The sequence below is a fragment of the Triturus cristatus genome, chromosome 7 (assembly GCF_964204655.1).
Source record: "Triturus cristatus chromosome 7, aTriCri1.1, whole genome shotgun sequence".
NCBI classification, from domain to species: domain Eukaryota; kingdom Metazoa; phylum Chordata; class Amphibia; order Caudata; family Salamandridae; genus Triturus; species Triturus cristatus.
Window position 1 is genome coordinate 808,692,559 of NC_140590.1, and position 20,146 is coordinate 808,712,704.

At 45.1% G+C, this 20,146-nt stretch overlaps 1 protein-coding gene across 5 annotated transcripts in view; it reads right to left on the bottom strand.

The window, feature by feature from the left end:
• The window catches only part of G3BP1 (G3BP stress granule assembly factor 1), a 524,543-nt gene that overhangs the window by 375,836 nt on the left and 128,561 nt on the right, over window positions 1–20,146 (bottom strand). For all 5 annotated transcript variants that reach the window (XM_085617666.1, XM_085617664.1, XM_085617662.1 and 2 more), the window contains 4 exons: window positions 19,233–19,346; window positions 18,884–18,965; window positions 17,572–17,745; window positions 943–1,036 (listed from right to left, as the gene is read on the bottom strand). In XM_085617666.1, coding sequence (XP_085473792.1) covers window positions 943–1,036; window positions 17,572–17,745; window positions 18,884–18,965; window positions 19,233–19,327 — 445 coding nt within the window. In that variant the 5' untranslated portion in view covers window positions 19,328–19,346. The remainder of the gene's footprint in view (window positions 1–942; window positions 1,037–17,571; window positions 17,746–18,883; window positions 18,966–19,232; window positions 19,347–20,146) is intronic.

A 20,146-nucleotide genomic window follows, 5' to 3' on the forward strand; every position in this document is an offset into this window, starting at 1 on the left:
TGCCTAGATGGAAAGAGAAGGCAGGTAAAGGAGAAACAACAATCCCTAACTGATCTGCAACCCAAGAGCTTTAGAGATATGTTCAAATACCTGACAGGTTCTACTTTAACTAAAGATATGGGACACAGTTTCAATCATATGAAATTTAATCTCCAAGATGCAACGCTAATTCCTCATTACTAATCAGCCTGTGTGGTATCTTTGTCTCGATATCTAGAACGTAGCAAGATTCCAATCTTCTAAGCTTAAGGATCCTGTTGCCCTTCTCTGTCTCCTTGGGGGTATATGGAGAAGACAGAAGAACTTAATCCTATAACTTTGGTGATATTCTTCTAAACATGCGAGTGTATGAGTGCCCATAAAGGTGTTTGAGTACACACACAGCAATATACCACAAAACCTAAATTAGATAATTAAATGGACGTCTTAACATGGACTGAAAATTTTTATGGAATTTGATATGGCAGTTTGAGTTCGGTACACAGAGAATAAGGGGAGGATATTTTATCAAACAACAGCACCCCAAAAAAAATGTTAAGACGCCACATTGAATTAAGGATTTTGGCAAGACTGATTTATGTTGCCAAGTCTCTACAGGAATTTTTTTTCATTTCCCAAAAACAGTGAATGAACAAGGTTTTAAAAAAACACTAGGTAATTTAGATTTTGAAGTCATGTAATCAATGAACCTTTAATACCCCTTTCCCCAACATACACATACATTTGCTTTGTAGAGATCTATTTATCTTGGGACCTAGATCGGCACTTCGAGCATACATAAAATTGACATTCAAAGAATTTAAATCTTACAATAAAACTAGTTTCACAAGCCTGTCACTGAAATTGTTCCCTTCCCTCTACTTCTTCCTTTACACATGGAAAGGTACCCCCCCTCTATTCAGAGGACAATAAAATGATGCAGTATGCTGTTATGACACATACCCTCCTCAGGAGGCTCGGTATCAGAATCTCCAAACACCTCATCTTGATAGCGGAAGATATCATTGTGGACATAAAACTTGTTTGCCACAGAACCCTGTAAAGTATACAAAATGTAGAATTTAATTTCACTACGTCTTATGAGCACAAATACACTAAAAATGTAACACTACTGAGACCAAATTACCTAAAGCGTAGCAGGGAATAATAATCATCATTACCAAGTGGTAAAGTCAATGAAGGAAGCCTGAAAATCCTTTAGTATGAGTGCTTAGTTAGCTTTTACCTTATCTTGTGATCTGCTGCAGTCTAGCTATTGCAGTAGCCCCTTGCATTTGATGATCCAGGAGGATTTAGCAAAGGCTAGAGAAGTAGGTCTCTTTAGCCCATACACTGGGCTGAATAGGCATAAAGACGAATTGTAGAACACAAGAAGCTCACTATATTATATATAAAAATATATATTTATATATTAAAAAAAAAATATATATATATATATATACATACACATATACATACATATATTCACTTAAAAAACCATAGGTTTCACAAATGTTATAGTTAGCTGTACATTTCACTCGTAAAAAACCAATGAAATTCCACGTTATAGTTAGATCAGGTAACTATAACTTGCGCGCCCACAATAAACTGCTGATGACGTCACATATTACATCACTCATGACATGGTCAGTGACATCACTCATGACATCAATGATGACATCTGAAATTACACATTGTGGATTGTGGTCGCGCGAGTTATAGTTACCTGATCTAACTATAACGTGGAATTTCATTGGTTTTTTACGAGTGAAATGTACAGCTAACTATAACATGTGTGAAACCTATGGTTTTTTCAGTGAATTTGCAAGGTTTTTTAAATGCCAATTCCTAACTATAACGTGTGTGAAACCTATGGTTTTTTCAGTGAATTTGTACGGTTTTTTAAATGCTAAGTTATGTATTTATTTTTTATTTTTTTTTCTGGTTTTTCACTGTGCGCACACCCTGCGCGCACGGTGCGCTTCGCAGTCCATGCCGTGCGCGCCTCGCCTTTTTTTACACAGTAACATTTGTTTTTTTCTCCCTTGTGGGTCCTTTAATTTATTTAATAAATGTGATTGTGACTTCTTTTTTATTTTTTTTTACCGTACGCGTACGGTAAGCTTACCGTACGCGCACCCCGCGATTTTTTTTTAAAATTATTAAATGTATTTCATACTTTTTGGTCCTTCATGAACCCCCTGACGAACGCTAGGGGGTCTGCAACTCTCTTCGTTGCCCCCTTTTCACGTTATCCACCTTAGTTTCTCAGTGCGAGAGACAGAAAATGGCGGCCGACACTTCCTGATTTCGACCGATTCGAATGTTTACAGTCATGTAACCACCAATCAGAATTGAGCTCGCGCACGGCACCTTACGCGTACGGTAAGTGCACGGAGCGCGCTTACAGATATATATATGGATTTAAATGCTATTTTCTCAGGACCTACTGAACAGATTTACACCAGACCTACAAAAGGCACATCCTTGACCTGAGGACTACCTCTCTGCCAAATTTCAAGTAATTCTGTTCAGCCGTTCGGGCTGTAGCTGTGTCTAAAGGTCCTATGGAAAAATGCATGGGGAAAACGCGTTTTGGGACCCCCCTTTTTTCTCAGCCCCCGCTTGACGAATCTCCCCCCCCCCCCCCGAGACTTTCAGGGTAGGAGCGGAGCGTAGCGCCCCATTAGTTTTGAAAACTTCGCGAGGATTCGTCGACCGGCGCCAAAGTTATTCCAAATAGAATGTTGCGGATTTCCTATGGAAACAGGGTCCTAACTATAACTACCTACTGGCGAGTAGGTAATATATATACACATATACATACATATATATACACATATACATACATATATATACACATACATATACACATATATACATACATATATATACACATATATATACACATATATATATATATATATATATACACACACACACACACATACATATATATATTCACTGAAAAAACCATAGGTTTCACACGTTATAGTTAGCGGAAATTTTACTGATAAAAAACCAGTGAAATTCCCCCGTTATAGTTAGTGCAGGCAACTATAACTCACGCGACCGCAATCCTCTGCTGATGCTAATACTGTATTTAGACACTTATTTGCCCAGGTCTTCTTCCATACATTTTTAGCTATACATATATTACAAATATTTTTTTTTCATAAAGACACATATGTCATCAGCAGAAGATTGCGGTCGCGTGAGTTATAGTTGCCTGCACTAACTATAACGGGGGAATTTCACTGGTTTTTTATCAGTAAAATTTCCGCTAACTATAACATGTGTGAAACCTATGGTTTTTTCAGTGAATTTGCAAGGTTTTTTAAATGCTAATTCCTAACTATAACGTGTGTGAAACCTATGGTTTTTTCAGTGAATTTGTACGTTTTTTTAAATGCTAAGTTACTTTACGCCATTCGTGGCGTGCGCGCCCACTTAACGCAGTTCGTTGCGTGCGCGCACGGTGCGCTTCGCGCACCGTGCGCGCACAGTAAGCACGCGGTGCTTACTGTGCTTACGGTGCTTATAAGCCATGCACAAATGGTGCCCTTCGCGCACCATTTGCACACGGAGTGGAGAGAGTGTGGATAATTTTTTCTTTTATTATTTTTGTTAAAAATATTGTGGTTTTTCACACCACTGATAAGCCATGCACATTTGGTGGCCTGCGGCCACCAAAAGCACAGGGGGTGGGGAGAGTGTGGATAGTGTTTTTTTTTTTTTACATTTTTTACCGTACGCGTACGGTAAGCGTAATCGGCGAAATTAGCGAAAAAATAAAAATGGCATTTTTGGCCTTGGGGGGTCTTGGGGGACTCCCTCAACATGGCTATGTGTGTGTGAGCTGTCAAAACAGCTCCTTTACATGTGTATTGGTTTTATTTAACAACCTAACTCTCAGTGCGAGAGAGAAAATGGCGGCCGCCGCTTCCTGGTTTCGGCCGATTCGAATGTTTACTAAGATCTAAGAGCCAATCAGAATCGCGCTCGCCACCGTACGCGTACGGTAAGCTTACGGTAAGCGTACCGTAAGCTGGCTCAGATATATATATTGATTTAAAGGCTATTTTCTCAGAATCTACTGAACAGATTTACACCAAACCTACAAAAGGCACTTCCTTGACCTGAGGACTACCTCTCTGCCAAATTTCAAGTAATTCTGTTCAGCCGTTCGGGCTGTAGCCCTGTCTAAAGGTCCTATGGAAAAATGCATGGGAAAAACGCGTTTTGGGACCCCCCTTTTATCTCAGCCCCCGCTTGACGAATCCTCCCGAGACTTTCAGGGTAGGAGCGGAGCGTAGCGCCCCACCTATTTTGAGAAATTCGCGAGGATTCGTCGACCGGCGCCAAAGTTATTCAAAATAGAATGTTGCGGATTTCCTATGGAAAAGGGGTCCTAACTATAACTACCTACTGGCGACCGCCAGTAGGTAATAATATACACACATACATATATATATATGAAACACGTTACTTACCTTTAACAGCAGTTATCCAGTATTGGTGTCTTTCATAGATTCACATGCCTGAATCATTCCCCGTCGTCGAGACGGGAGCCTCCGGTACATAGAAAAGTAATGTCCTATAGACATACAAAGAGAAAAATAGGCCTAGGGCCTCCCCTTAGTAGCCTATCTTAGTCCTTATGCAAAAAGGACCAAACTTTTAGAGCCAGACAATCAGCTGTCACCTCCCTCTAGAACCTTCCTGACAGGAGGCTCAGTCCCTCAGATTTTCGTACGCACCAAGCTAGGTAGGCGTAACATAGTTCGAGACGTGAGTTCTTCCAGGGGAGGCGGGAGGGTTGCATGTGAATCTATGAAAGACACCAATACTGGATAACTGCTGTTACAGGTAAGTAACGCGTTTCTTATCCAGTATTAGGGGTGTCTTTCATAGATTCACATGCCTGAATCAGAGTAGTCAGCAATACATTATGCACATTTCTGATGTAATCATGCCATATAGCTATTTAGATAAAACACATATTACTATGCGAGTTTAAAACATTGGCATACATCAATACAATAAATCAGCAAGAGATGTGCATACCAGGATGGCGGGATGTTGGAAGGCTCACCTCACTGGAATAGATGGCGAAGCACCGCCTGGCCCACTGCCGCATCCTTCGTAAGCTCAGCATCCAGGCAGTAGTGTCTGGAGAAGGTGTGCGGTGACTTCCACGTCGCCGCTCTACATATGTCCAAAATCGGCACTCCAGCGAACAGTGCTGCTGATGTGGACATCGCTCTGGTGGAATGCGCTTTCACCCTGTCTCTCAAAGGCCGACCGGCCCCGTTATGGCAGAATGCTATCGCTGAGGAGATCCACCGTGAGATGCTCTGTTTCGTTAGAGGCATACCCATCCTTGGCCTACTGTAGGACACAAATAGCTGAGATGACTTCCTGAAGCTCTTTGTTTTGTCTACCTTTTGAGGTCCAGAGAGTGGAGCGTCCTTTCTGCTGCCGTGGAAGGGTTTGCAAAGAAGGAACGGAGAACCACCGGTTCATTGAGGTGAAAGTCTGAAGGCACTTTCGGTATGAATTTGGGATTTGTCCTCAGTACTACCCTGTCCTGTTTGAACTGCATGAAGGGTTCCTGAATGGAGAGAGCTTGAAGCTCGCTGACTCTCCTGGCAGATGTTAGAGCGAGCAGCAGAGCCGTTTTCCATGAAATGTACTTGATGGAAGCTCGGTGAATGGGCTCAAAAGGGTGCCTCATGAGTTGGTTAAGGACCAAATTGAGGTGCCACGTCGGTGGGACCCGTCTAGGTCTTGGGAAGGATCTATATAGTCCCTTGAGGAACTGTTTGATAAGCCTACTGGACCAGAGAGACTGGCCTTTGTAAGTCCTGGTGAAACGTGAAATGGCCGCCAGATGCACCTTTATAGATGCATGCGCCAATCCCGACTGTGCCAAGTGCAGTAGATATGGCAATATCTGTTCAGGTGTGATATGGAGTGGGCGCAGGCCTTTCTCTAAACACCATACGCAGAATCGTTTCCATTTGAGAGAGTAGGTTTTGTTGGTACTGTCCGCTCTCGCCTTTGCCAGCACGTCCCTGCATTCCTGCGGGATGTTTAAATGACAGAACTCTCTGTGCTCAGGAGCCAGGCCGATAACCTGAGCGATTGCAGGTTCGGGTATTGCAACTGCCCGTTGGACATTGTCAGCAGGTTCGGGTGCTGTTTCAGACGAATCGGTGTCCTGATGGAGAGGCGATGAAGATCCGAGAACCAGTGCTGCCTCGGCCAGAACGGAGCAATTAGGATCAGGGTACATGGCTCCGCCTTCATCTTCCTGAGGACTCTGGAATTTCTGTCTGCTTAGGGCGTCTGCAATGGTGTTGTCCTTGCCCGGGACATAGTCCGCCCTGAGAGTGATCCCATGGAAAACAAGCCAGTTCCAGATCTTTTGCGATTCGAGTGATAGAGTGAGCGAACGCGTTCCTCCCTGTTTGTTGAGATAGTGCATCGTCTTGGTGTTGTCCGTTCTGACGAGCACCTGGGAGTTCTGGATGCGTGGTAAAAAAGGCTTGTAGCGCCAGATACACAGCTCTCAATTCCAGAAGATTGATATGGAGATGCTGCTCCTGATCTGTCCATTTGCCGCTTACTCGGAGGTCCTGTAGGACGGCTCCCCAGCCTGCCAGAGATGAATCGGTGGTGATCACCAGCGGTGCTGCTGGAAGCAGGAATGGCAGTCCTATAGACAGATTCCTGTTATCTCTCCACCATTCCAGGCTCTTGGATATTTGCGGTGTTATCCTCACAATGTCTTCGAACGAACCTGTACTCTGAGTCCATTGGCTCGCGAGGGCTTCTTGCAATGGACGCATCCGAAGTCTGCAGTGAGGGATGAGGAGTATACAAGAAGACATCATTCCTAGGAGTGATTTGTAGGTTCGAACTCTTAGGGACTTCCTTGATGCCACAGCCGTGGCCAGAGACATTATCTTGTTTTTCCTTTCCTCTGAAGGGAATGCCCTTGCGCATTCCGTGTTCAAGGTCGCCCCGAGGAAGGTGATGCTTCGTGTTGGGGACATATAGGATTTCTGGTGATTGAGAGTCAATCCTAGATGCTGAAAAAGATTGGTGCAGGCGTTGGAGGATTTGGTTGCGCCTGCAGCTGAAGGTGCCTTTACCAGCCAGTCGTCGAGGTAGGGGAAGACTTGGTGACCCATTTGACGCAGGAAAGCTGCCACAGGTGAAAGGCACTTGGTGAAAATCCGCAGAGCGGATTTGAGGCCAAACAGCAGGACCTTGAATTGGTAGTGCTGTCCTGCCACCTCGAAACGTAGAAACTTTCTGTGCCCCCTGAGTATCGGGATGTGATAGTAGGCGTCCTGGAGATCCAGCGATGTCATGAAATCTCCTTTTTCTAGAATGCCTAGTTTTTCTTGGATCGTCACCATCCTGAATGACTGACTCTTGAGGAAAGAGTTGAGTGCCCTGAGGTCTAGAATGGGCCTCCACTTCTTCTCCTTCTTGCGTATAAGAAAGAAGCGGGAATAGAATCCTTTCTCCCTCTGAGACGATGGAACCCGCTCGATCGCTCCTTTCTTCAACATCGCAGATATTTCTCGGAGTAGCAGTCGCAGATGTTTGTGTGGGAACCTGCGGGGAGGGGTTGCAGGTGGGATGGTGGTGAATTCCAGGGAATGGCCGAATCTTATTAATTGAAGTACCCATCGATCTGTGGTGATGAGATGCCAATTTTTTAGGAAATGGGTCAATTTGCCTCCAATCTTTGATGAGGGAGATAGTCGCTGGACTGGCTGGAGTAACTGGTCACTGGCGTCCGCCGGTGCCCCTCTTCTGGTTTTTGCCCCTGAAGTTTGATCTCCATAAGAAGCCTGACGACCTTGTTGTTGTTTCTGCTGGTACTGGGATTTATTCTGGGAGGAATACGAAGACCTACTCTGATAGGATCCCCTATAGGAGGACTGGCCTCTGGACTTGTTGCCTCGAAAGGACTGATTCCTTGCCTGTAAAGTACCAAGCGCTCTAGCCGTATCAGTGTCCTTCTTGATTGCTTGGAGCGCCTCGTCAATTTTATCTCCGAAAAGGTGCTGGCCGTCGAAGGGCATGTCCAGCACCTTTGTCTGCACTTCCTGCCTGAACGATGTTGCCTTCAGCCATCCCGGACGGCGCAGGACTGCAGCCCCAGCCAGTTGGCGAAAGCCTGTCATGGCCACATCTATGGCACAATCAATGATCTCGGCCGCCGAGGTTTGGCCCTCAGTAAGTAGTGCCTTGACCTCCTCTTGAACTGTGCTTGGCAGCTCCGCTAAATATGGGGCTATATCTTCCCAAAGTTGGCGGTTATAACGCCCCAACAGGGCTATGGAGTTGGCCACCTTGATGGTCATTGCCGACGTGGTAGAAAACCTTTTACCAATCGTGTCCAACTTCCTGCCTTCCTTGTCTGGTGGGGCTGACAGAGGAGAGGAAGGGTTTCGAGAATTCTTCTGGGCCGCCTGGGTTACCACCGAATCCGGTTTCGGGTGCCCATTAAGGCAAGCTGGCGCCGTGGATGGAGCCTTGTACTTTTTGTCCAGGCGTGGAACAACCGCAGGTACGGAGGCCGGCGTCAGCAACAGTTTCTTTCCCTGGTCCCAGAGAAAGTCAATAATGGGGATTGACTTCGTCGTCTTCTTTGTCTGCTCCTTGAAGTCATGCAAGAAGCACTCAGTCTCAGTCGATTCCATTACCATATGAAACCGCGTCGCTGCTCTTTCTACTATCTTATGGAAACCGCCAATATCCACTGGCGGTGAATCTGCTTGGCGCGGTTGCAGGGAAGGTGGCCACATACTCCTCCTCCTCATCCTGATCCGTCTGGTCTTCCTGGACTTCCCCCTCTTCCATCTCTTCAGCCTCCTCATCCGATGACTATCACTTGAGGAGGCACTTTCTCCTGGCGGACCTGGGTAGCTGGTCGTGTTTGAGTTGGGGCTGACTTCGGTGGAGGCATCGGGCCCCCTGTCTCAAGCGCCGGTGATTCCGGGAAACGTTGTTTGTAGTCCCGGATAAGGTATTTGAGGTCATTAACAATCGACAGGGGAAGGCATACCATCGGGGTGACCTCCGTGCGAACGGGGAATGATTCAGGCATGTGAATCTATGAAAGACACCCCTAATACTGGATAAATACACACACACACACACACACACACATCACCCCACCCCACCCCCCACCCCAGCACAATCGTGATTTTAATTCATCAGACTTTCCATAGGAAAGGCATTTTCTTTTATTTAACAACTTTGGCGGCGGCGACTGCCGAATCTGCCCAAACCTTTCCAAAAAAATTTATCCACTTTGACTCCATAGACATTTTGCACCAATCCGTAGAGCAAAGGCCAAGAAATGGGGAGTGGGGGGCTTCCAATAGTGTAATTGGCCATTTTACCTCAAAACAGGTGTATTCTGAAATATTGACCTTAAAAATAATTTAATAATGGGAAACAGAAAAACAAATTAGGGAGGAAGACTGGCAAGTCTATAGCAACTGGCAAAAGGCCTACAGAACCTGTTGCAGTCTCCCATCCAAGTATTAACCCTGCTTAGCTCGGAGATCAGATGAAATTGGGGTCATTGAGGATGCTAGGTCTATGAAGCAGATATAGGCACCAGCTCACAGCCGCCTTCTTCCATCACCCTTCGACATTCCTCCGTAACAAATGACCTCCTTGCTCTTCTCAAACACTTGTTATGGACAGCCAAAGCCAGGGAATATCCCTTACTTGCACACGTGTCACCCTTATTTCATATGCACGTCCATGGGGCTCCTCAGTACGCACTCTTAGGTACCAGCAAAAGCAGCTGCAATACAGCACGTCATAAGCGGACTTCCAGCCCTGCTGCCCTGTGCTTGTAAGTGAGGTCATAAGTAGGAGTTGAAATAACACTAGAACCTATGTTTAAAAACAAAAAACCACTGGCAGTTATAGTTCAGAGAGCCAACTATAACTTGAGCCCCAGTCATACAATGCTTATGAACTCACATATTTCATCTTCATGAAATGTTAAATAACATCATTGATGACCTCACTGATTATCTACAATAAATGTGACCGTGAGCTATACGCTTTGTGGACTGAAAGTGAATTGGCAAGTGAATCCTGGGACCAATTTTCCCCTACTATTTAAGTGCTAATGGGCATAACCTTTCACATCATTCAGGACACGTGGAATATCCGTCAATTCACTCAAATTTAGGAGATGTGATCCTCTTTTTACTCTTATTCAGCTGCTGAAGAAACAAATTGGTTCCATAAACTTTAATTGTGTTAACAACTTAAGTCTTGCATACCCTCCAAAAATAGGGCCCGTTGTTCACTTACCTTAGTGGGATCATCCTGTTAAACACCTCATCTGACGCTGAATTACAACTCAAGAGCTTCACCTCTATACATAAGCCATGTCCTATGGACAACCATCTGTAGTTTCTTTTAAAATACACTACACATTCCTAAAATGTGCAGAATATTGTGCAACCTTAGTCATGCTCACAATCAGATTATGAGATACCTATTTTTAAGTAGGCCATTTATACATAGCAAACACAACAAGATAATGGGCGGAGTGATAAAACTTTTCAGCCACTCCCCCCCCCCCCCCCCCCCCCCAGTCAAGAGGACTGGTTTTAATCCATCAGTCTTTTGCTCACTATGTCACCCCAGTATGGACCTAGCCACATGCAAATCAGTATTAACCCTGCTCCTCATGGGGACAGTACAGCCCCGAACTGCCGGCCAGGTCCTCCCTGGACCAGAAACAAGCATCCTGGGACCAGTTTCGGGGTATCACCCCACATCATCCATGCTAGCTTGAATTCAGTTGCACAACGAGCAAGGGACCCACGTCTGGGCATACCCATGGCCACTTTGAGCTAACATAGCAAACACAACAAGATATTGGAAGGAGTGCTGAAACCTTTCAACCACCCTTACCCCCTCCATTCCCCCCCACCCCCTCCCTCCCTCCAAGAGATCTGGGTTAAATCCATCATTATTTTGCTCACTGTCTCATGGGCAGGTGTGGGCATACATACACTTACAACAATGGAAGAATATAACGAATATTACACAGGAGGATTACTCCTAGTTCCCGGTCACAGATGAATTCTGTGATACAGTGGACGCCTCAATAATCAAGGCTGTCTCATAGGCAGTGCCCCACTGGAGAAGAAACTAATAGATATGGCCCAACGGTGCGTACAAACCCTCCCACTAAGGAAAGAACTCCAGGGCCCTTCAGCCCCCTAACCTCCAGGGTTGCCCACTGTACCCCCACAAGAACCCACGCAAATGCCCACAATCTTTAGGGGTGGACCTGGACACTTTTTCTAGACTCCAACCTCCTCCTATGACACCTGGAAGCCACGCGCCCCCCTTCCACCCTCGGGTATGTAGTGACCCCCCTGATGGACCCCATATGGGATCAGAAAGCGAATCAGAGTACGAGTGGTCCTGGAGACCGAATTCCATCCATTCTTAGGCATCAGATCCTGCCACAAAGGGTCCCCAAGGAGGGCAATTTGACATATTAGACCCATAGGAGCTCATGCACCCCGCTTATCCAATTGGTGTCCGGGGCACAAACCAGGTCGTTTTGTAATAGATATGTGGACACCTGTGTTTTTGGTCCCAGGCTTGCAGATTAAGGGAACCTACAAAACCCAGACATTTCTGAAAACTAGATACCGGTGGGAGTCCAGGGGGATGTGGCTTGCATTGCGTTTTCCTTTCCAGAATCCACAGCAAACTTCAAATATTAACTAAAAAGTCACATTTTCCCTAATATCTGAGTGGGAATGTTGTGGGATCACTGCACAGCACAAATTTCCTACCACTCAGCATTCCCCCTCAGTCTCCCGATAAAAATGATACCTTATTTGTGTTGATGGGATAAGTGCCTATTACATGGAAGGGCCAAAAATGTGTAGAGATTGAGGGGGTGGGGTGGACCCTAAGGCAGGTCCAAAATGGCAGTTTGTTTATACGTTTTTAGGCTGACGCTACTTTAGGCACCCACACAAGTGAGGTACCAATTTTCTCGGCAGACCAAGGGGAACGCTGGGTGGTAGGAAATCTGTGCCTGCGCGTGATCTGACTACTTACGCGCACAGAAATGTGAGGAACATGTGACTTTGAAAGTAAATTGGAGGTTTGCAGGGGATTCTGGGTAAGAAAATGCTGGGGGATCCATGCAAATCACACCGCCAGCCAAGCACCATCCCCGCACACCGTCAGCCAAGCACCATCCCCGCACACCGTCAGCCAAGCCCCATCCCCGCACACCGTCAGCCAAGCGCCATCCCCGCACACTGTCAGCCAAGCGCCATCCCCGCACACCGTCAGCCAAGCTCCATCCCCGCACACCGTCAGCCAAGCACCAGTCCACATACACTACCAGGCAAGTGCGAGTCCACAAACACCATTAACCAAGTGCAAGCCTACAGACACCGCCAGCAAAATGCCAGCCAAAGGTCAGTACATGCAGACCTTCAGCCAAACTCAATTTCACATTCACACAAACTCTCCCTGGTTTCTATTGGTTTTCGGCCTCCGCTTGGGAATAGATGAGACCAAAAATATCACTGAAACAGCCAAAATCTATGCCCAAAAAAAAAGAAAAGGGAGTGACCTGTGGCTATGGGGCTTCTCTCCGACATACCCATAAACATCTCCCTGGTTCATAGTGGGCTTACTATTGCGCGCCCCCCCCCCCCCCCTGCAGAGGGGCCGATAAGGGGCTATTACCCCGATCTGCCTTTCAGGTGGGGGGGGGGGCGAAAGACTTTGTGGTGTGGGGGCATTACCATGCCTATTTTGAGCAGCCCCCACCAGGGGCTTTTGCCCCCATCTGCCCAATTGGTAGGGGAGGGGTGCGGTATTACTGTGGAATATTGGGGGGAGGGGGCATTACCATGCCCATTTTGGACATTGCCCACCCCTAAATACATAATAAAATCCCTTGTGCCTAGTGTGCTTTCTGCCCCCTCCCCCACAAAGGGCAGATTCGGGGCATTTGCCCCCCCCCCCTTCTGCCTCCCAGGGGGGAGGGAGACAATGTGCCCAAAATATTGGGGGGTGGGGGGGGAAGCAAAAGCCCTTGCCCAAGGGGCCTCTCCCCCTCCCTGGTGCCTAGTGGGTGGATCCCTGCTTGTGGATCGCCCTCCTGAGGCGATCCCCAAAGCAGGAATCCACTTTCCAATGATACCTCTCCCATCTGCCTCGGTACTCAGGGGGCAGAGATAGCCCCCTGAGCACAGACGTAGTGAAACTGAAACTGTGTTTCAGTTTCCCTGAAATTACATAAGTGCAACGATCATCATTTCAGAAAATGTATCCGAACACCCTCAGGAGCTGGAGAAGCTCTTCCCCCAGCTCTCGAGGGTGATTTGACAGGAAGGAAATCCCTCTGGTGCCCGCACCAGAGAGATTTCCTGTGCCATGTGCGTGGACGGCCAGGAGCCGTCTGATGCACATGAGCACTGGTCCGACACACCGAAGTGGTTAACTATAGCGGCCACTTTTATTTATTTAATTTACAGCTCGGGGTGCTTTCACTTTAGCGGCTGTGCTACAGAACCTTTCGAATTAATATTTTTTTTCATTTTGGGTGAATGCGCTCTATACGAGCTTGTATTAAAATGTGGCCTGCGCTCCTTTCTTTAGATGCTGCTCACTGTAACCTGAATACACGAGCAGCATCTAAAAAATAAATAAATAAATAAAGAGTTTGAGCTCTTGGCATTAAAAGAACAATGCCTTTTATACATATGTTGCCTTTAAAAACACAAATAAAAGACATTGTCATTTACAATGCCAATAGCTTAAATGCTCACAAATGCAAGACCTATTGCATTGAAAATGCTTGTTCATTTTGCCTGGCTGTTTACCCTTTTACAAGCAGTAGTTGCAACAATGGAGTCCGGTGGAACCAGACTCTGGATAAAGAGGGGGCCAGAAGATGCAGCTCTCTTTTTTGTCCACCCTTGGGGTGATGACCTGGGCACGGTCTGGCACTTTGAAAAGGTCCTCAGCATGTCTCATCAAGCTAGGAAGAATAAGCAAATACTGGGTGTCCTTGCGAGTGGAAGAGAGGGTATTAAATTGAAAATACTGCTTTAGGGGTTCTTTATGTAGCTCAAAACTATGAAAAGCTGCTGCCCTAGCGATAACCTAATAAAAGGAAGTGGCATCTTTAGGCAGGGAGGGACAAGCTGGATATGAATCTAGAGTGTTAGCAGTAGTGGGATCAGTGTCATATAGCAAGAATCAGGATTCCCCTAATGCCCCCCTTAAGCCCCACTGCCTGAACGTGGTGACCCTTCAGGTGAAGCATCGAATGGGTCATGTGTTTGAGACAGTGTGGTGGAGGAGAGGGAGGAGTGGATGGAAGTGTTGGAGGAGAGAGAGGAGGGGATGAAAGCGGTGTTGATCGTGGTGGAAGTGGTGGCGGTGGAATAATAGGAGGAGGAGGCTGGTGGGGAGGACTGGTAGCTTTAATCCTTTTCTTCTTGGGAGGAAAAGGAATGTCTCTAGTGCCTCCTCAAATGTTCATTTCCTCTTTGGTGGAGGAGGGGGAAGAATCAGATCAGTTCCTTTTTTAAACCAAATCCCTCCGACGAATGGCCATCTTTTCCAGAATGAGTTGGACAGGAGAGGTGGAAGCCAATGCAGGTCTGGAGTCTTTCGGCACCAAAGATCTCGGTATTGATGTTTTCGATTTGGAACGGTTTCGCTTGCTCAGCACCAAGGTAGATGGGGTTGGTTGCCAGGTCGGTACCGAAAGGTCAGGTCAATACCAAAGCATGTCCTCGGTACCAAGGCTTTGCAGTGGGATCAATTTTCGGTGCCAAGCCAGAGTGTCCAAAAAGGTTTTTCAGATCAGACAATAGTGCGAAGGGAGTGGTGGTCTGGCAACCTCTAACAGTGGGACTGGGGAATATTTTGGGGTGACTTGAACAGAAGAGATGGGGCTGAGGTCACAGTACTCACAAATTGGCCGGATCATCTCTATATCCTGCTCTACGTCGGACCTTTCATCAAAACACTGCATCATAACAATTTGAGGGCAAACAAAGACTAAGAATGCCAGAGAATCACAAACTAAAATGCTGCGGTCCAGATGCTCAAAAGGGAGAAAATTAGCTCAAAAAGGCAGAAAGCAGGCTAGTAATCAGTTATAGGGTGTCTGTGGATGGGTATGAAGAGCCCTACGGGGGGCAAAATTATCGATAGGTCCTTAATTATTAAATAATCTATTTGATGTGTGTACACTACAGGAAAAGAGCATGGATGGATGTGAGAAAGGCGTTTTCGCTAATTTGCCACTGCATCGTGCTGTCAATTTCATCAGGAGTTTGGGGGAAGGTAGTTATAGGATTCAGATGTGTAGTTTCCCATTTGCCTGTCTTTCCACCAAAAGAAGTATTCATGTGAGTTAAATTCCAATGCATAAATAGCACAAATAATTATGGTTTGGGTTTTCTAGGTGGATTCTATGAAACAAACAAGCATTTCCAAAACCAATAGTTTTGACTTTAATGAGCCAAAACAGGCATCATAAGCACATTAAAACCAAAGAAACAAAAAGACGGACTGTATAATGTTAGATTGCCTTTGATCTAGTACCCAAATTCCATTTGTTTTCCATATAAAATAACGGTCAGTTTGCAAGGGAGCCCTCTTAATTTCCCTTCAATGTATATACTTTTTAGACTTTGCCCTCTATGCAAGATCAGCCTCAAAATGTTTGCCTTCACCCTCCTGAGCCCATTTTTTGTGTTTACTACTTTTAGGACTCTGTGCACTTTATAACTGCTAGCCATTGACAAAGTGCTTGTACTTTCTCCAATAAACATGGCACAAATTGCTTTACTCCCAACTGGCACTTAAATTTACTTGCAAGTCCCTAGTAAAGTGATCCTGCATGTATCAGGGCCTGTAAATTAAACACCACTAGTGGGACTGCAGTTCTAATTGTCACCCATTTAAGTATCCATTGAAACCTATCTCTGGCAAGCCACTGCAGCCTGTGTGTGCAGTTTTAATCTGCCATTTCGACCCGGCAAAATAAACCTTTTGTCAGGCTTAAGCCTTCCTTTTTAATACATATAAGTCACAACTAGAGATGGTCCTAAACAGCACCTAGGGAGAAGTGTGTTGTAATTGAAAAGTTGGACAGGTACTTTTGACTTCTACATGTCCTGGTAGTGAAAAATTCAAATTCTTTTCACTACTGCAAGGCCTACCGCTCCGATAGACTAACACTGAAGTTACCTTAGTACATGTAAAATGATGACTCACGATTGGGAGCAGGAAGCAAAATACTGTTTGGTGTCATGTAATTTAACTTTAATGTAAAACCCTCTTTAATGGTACAGTCAGATTTAAAGTTACAATTCTGCAAATGCAGCTTTAAGAAAGTTTGATATTTTCTTGTCCTAACCATTTGATGTCTACAGCCGGTTCCTGGGTCACATGACTATGTATAGTTGGCAGTTGGCTTTTGTGCATTTTGCCCCACACAGTATCACAATAGAGGATCAGAGTGTTGGCAGGATGGCCATCCTGGCTTAATGAGAGGGCAGAGCTGCCATTTACCACACTCTCACTTAAAACGCATTGGCCCAGCACCCTCAGTAAGTACGTCACATTAGCCTATTGTACCCCCCAGACAGAGTGGGACAAGGGCAGTGAGGCAGGAAATTCCAGGCACCTATGTAAAGGAAAACTTCAAAGGCTTCTTCCATGCCAAAAAGGGCACCAGGTATAACTATTGGCCCCTCGAAACCCAACTCTTCAGATCACATCTGAACCTGTGAAAGACTCAGAAGGAGGACTGCTCTGCTGAAAGGAGGACTGCTCTGTTGCATAAGGAAGAAGGAATGGACCTGCAACTTGAACTTAAGTTCGCCATAGAGACTCAAAGGGCTATTTAGCTGGCCTCCTGTTCTGAAGCTACAGGGACACAAGAAGCTTCACAAGGGCCCTTTAACCCTGGACCTGATTCGGTCTCCTGAAAGTCCTGACTCCCACCCAGCATCAGAGATGCCTCCCCAGTTCTGGAACCTTGAAAGGGAGACTGAATGTGCTCTGCCAGCCCAGATGTGCTCCCCATCAGAACTGAAGCAGCGCCACATAACACAGCCCTCAAAGCTCCTCATCGGAAAACTTACGAAGAGCAATGCAACTCGACGTACGACCCCCACATCGCTCCTCATAACCACCGCTGCGCACCACAATGCCCTGCATCCTGGACATAAGGTACAAATTTCACGAGCCTAACCTGGTCTCTGTGTTTGGCCAGCGCTCCTTCACAGTAGGCCTGAACTTGTGACTTTGTACCGGAAGCTTTGTGCTTCGATTCACTATTTTTACCAAAGACTTTAAAGTTCCATATCTCCAGTTCAACTAATTGGATTTTTGTCTTTTTGGTGTCCATGCATTAAAATCAGCACTACCCTACATTAGACGGCATCCAAAAGCAGTTACTTTTCATGATCAAGCATCAATTTGAACGGTGAAATGAACAAGCGCCTCCTACAAATATCTTACCTCCGGGGCCAGTACAAAGGTCTGCATGAACCTCCGCATGGGTTGGCGGTTATTAGAAAGTTCTCCCATCACCTGAACCACCACTCCATCATTCAGAGTAGCATGGGCATCCACATGGCGTATCTTTGTATGGCAGTCTTTGAAGTTCAAGGACATGACTTTCTTGTGGATTTCCTGCAGATGGAAAAGGGTGATAAAAGTTCACAACGCTGTATGAGCCATAATTCCTAGTCCAGCTCTAGTTCGGTTTTCTCACACAAGTACTTTTTCAGGGAAGCATTGACTGCAGCTTAGAGAAAGATATCAGAACTAAATCAGCAAGACAACGGGTACAAACATGATCCACATTAAAATACATACTGTGTTTGATAAAACTTGGTTTATTTACAACTTCGGGTTCTGAGGAGTCCGCTACACAGATGTGAGTTTTGCAAGGCGAAGCAAAGTGTGTCTAAGAAGCGAACATTTTGGACCACGTTTTTGACAGCTAATTTATGATAACCTAGTTCATCAATACGAAGAGGAAACCTTAGGTGCTTCTACCTAGCACCAAATTTTGTATTCTAAAACATACCAACTGGTTCTATAACCTTGCATACAAGAAAAGCAAATGAGATCAAGTGTAGAGGAGAACAGGCTTTGCTAGTAGCAAAAACAAAATCCGTGTGAATAAAATCTCAAGCTGCAAAGTCAACTGTTCACTTTTTTAAGTTGAATTTACAACTGTTAAGAGGATTCAAGATTCATAATTAAACTGTAGACCTTTTCTTCAATAGCATTTCCTTTTTAACATAAAGACGAATAACTGAAAGTATGAGCATTTACAGTCAGAGATGTTAAAGTTGTTGGATTTCCTGAAAAACTGCTAAACAGAACCTGAAGGTTGCCCAAAATTCAGTAAAAGTAGATATTTCAGAACATGAACTATGACTAGCTACTACTTAACTTACCCACAGATTTGGAAACTGCAGTCACTAGTCAGTCACTTTTTCTTGGGCAGATTATCTACTCTAAATAGATCTGTCCAATTCAGATCCAGCAAGTAATTTACTGAAATTGTATTTGGCACATAGGTCTGCATCTTCAGTGATTAATATATCCGCATGCAGCAACACACATGAATGCGTTTCACATTGTATCTAATAACACTCAGACGCAATTTAAACAGTGTTACAGGGTATATTACAATGCCATTCTTTATTGCAAGGTTACCAGACTTCCAGTACACTATTAAAATGAGAAGTACAAGACGCTCTGGGCGCTCTACGTATCAGTGTTAAAAGCACACATCAAATCTAAGTAGAATGCTTACAGATTGGCCGTACACTGCATCTGCAGGTTTTCCAGTGGGATCCAAACCTCCATGGACATAGGAAGAACTCTTTCCATAGAACCTAGAAAATAAAAAATATATATATATTCAAGCATCTGCCTTACTTAAACAAAACTTTTACTTATATTTCAAGATTACCGGTGGGGATGAACAAAGGGGTTAATAGCTCAAATCTATTCTCAGACCTTGAAAGTCTTTTTCCAATTGCTACGATATCCAGCATTACAAGAGTAAGATCAACAACATTATCACACAGTAAAATGGACCTCAATAGTGAGGGGCTGCAGCAACGAACTCTCTAGCCAAGAGCACAGAAAGGCTGGTTTACCTGTGCAGATAATCAGGAGCCTGGTTCAGTAAAGTGTAGTACTGTCTCACAAATTCCCGCCCGACCAGCAGGGGACTTGGCTTCTCCATCACCATTTCTTTGGTCAACTGAAAACTAAGACAACAAAATGTTACATTAGGCCAGGGGTGAACGTCCAAGAGGAAAGTGCGGAAATTGTATCAAAGCAAACATTTTGAAAAAAAATAAAAAGCTAACTGCCTTTAAAGTTCAAATTAGTGCACATAAAACAGATTCCGTAATAGCAACAAGGACAGGCAGACACTGAACAATATATTATAAGAATATGCTTTCATAATACAGACACAAGATCTTTTAAGTATCAGCTAGCACACTTTTTGTGCAAATATTTTGCAGTAAAAAAGAAATAAGATGCAATATACACAAACAACATTTTAAGGTGCTTATTTACACCTTGTGGATTTGGAGGGAATAATATTTGAGGGGGACATTGACACGGACCCCACTTTGTACAAAATTATTTCTACTACAAATCTCACGGTGATTGCTGACACCAAGCTACATTGGCCTTTCCAAAATGCAAATGTATTGACGGCCAATTCCCAGCTGTAGGAAGGTGGAATCTGACTGCATATTTTACCCCCACTTTTTGCCTGGTGTTTTGCTGGTTTTCGACTTAGTTTGACTGGGATCCTGCTAATCAGGACCCCAGTCTATCTGCTTTCTCCCTAAGTTGGTTGTTTTTGTACTTTAGGTACACTCCAGATTGGATTCTGGGGTACTCTTTTCAGTCCCCAGTATATGGTATACTATGTACCCAGGGTATAGGTACCCCAGAGGCCTCTTAGGGGCTCCAGCATGTATTATACCACCCCTGGGAGGCCATTCAAAATGACACAACAGGTCTGCTACAGCAGCCTGTGTAAGGTGGTGCA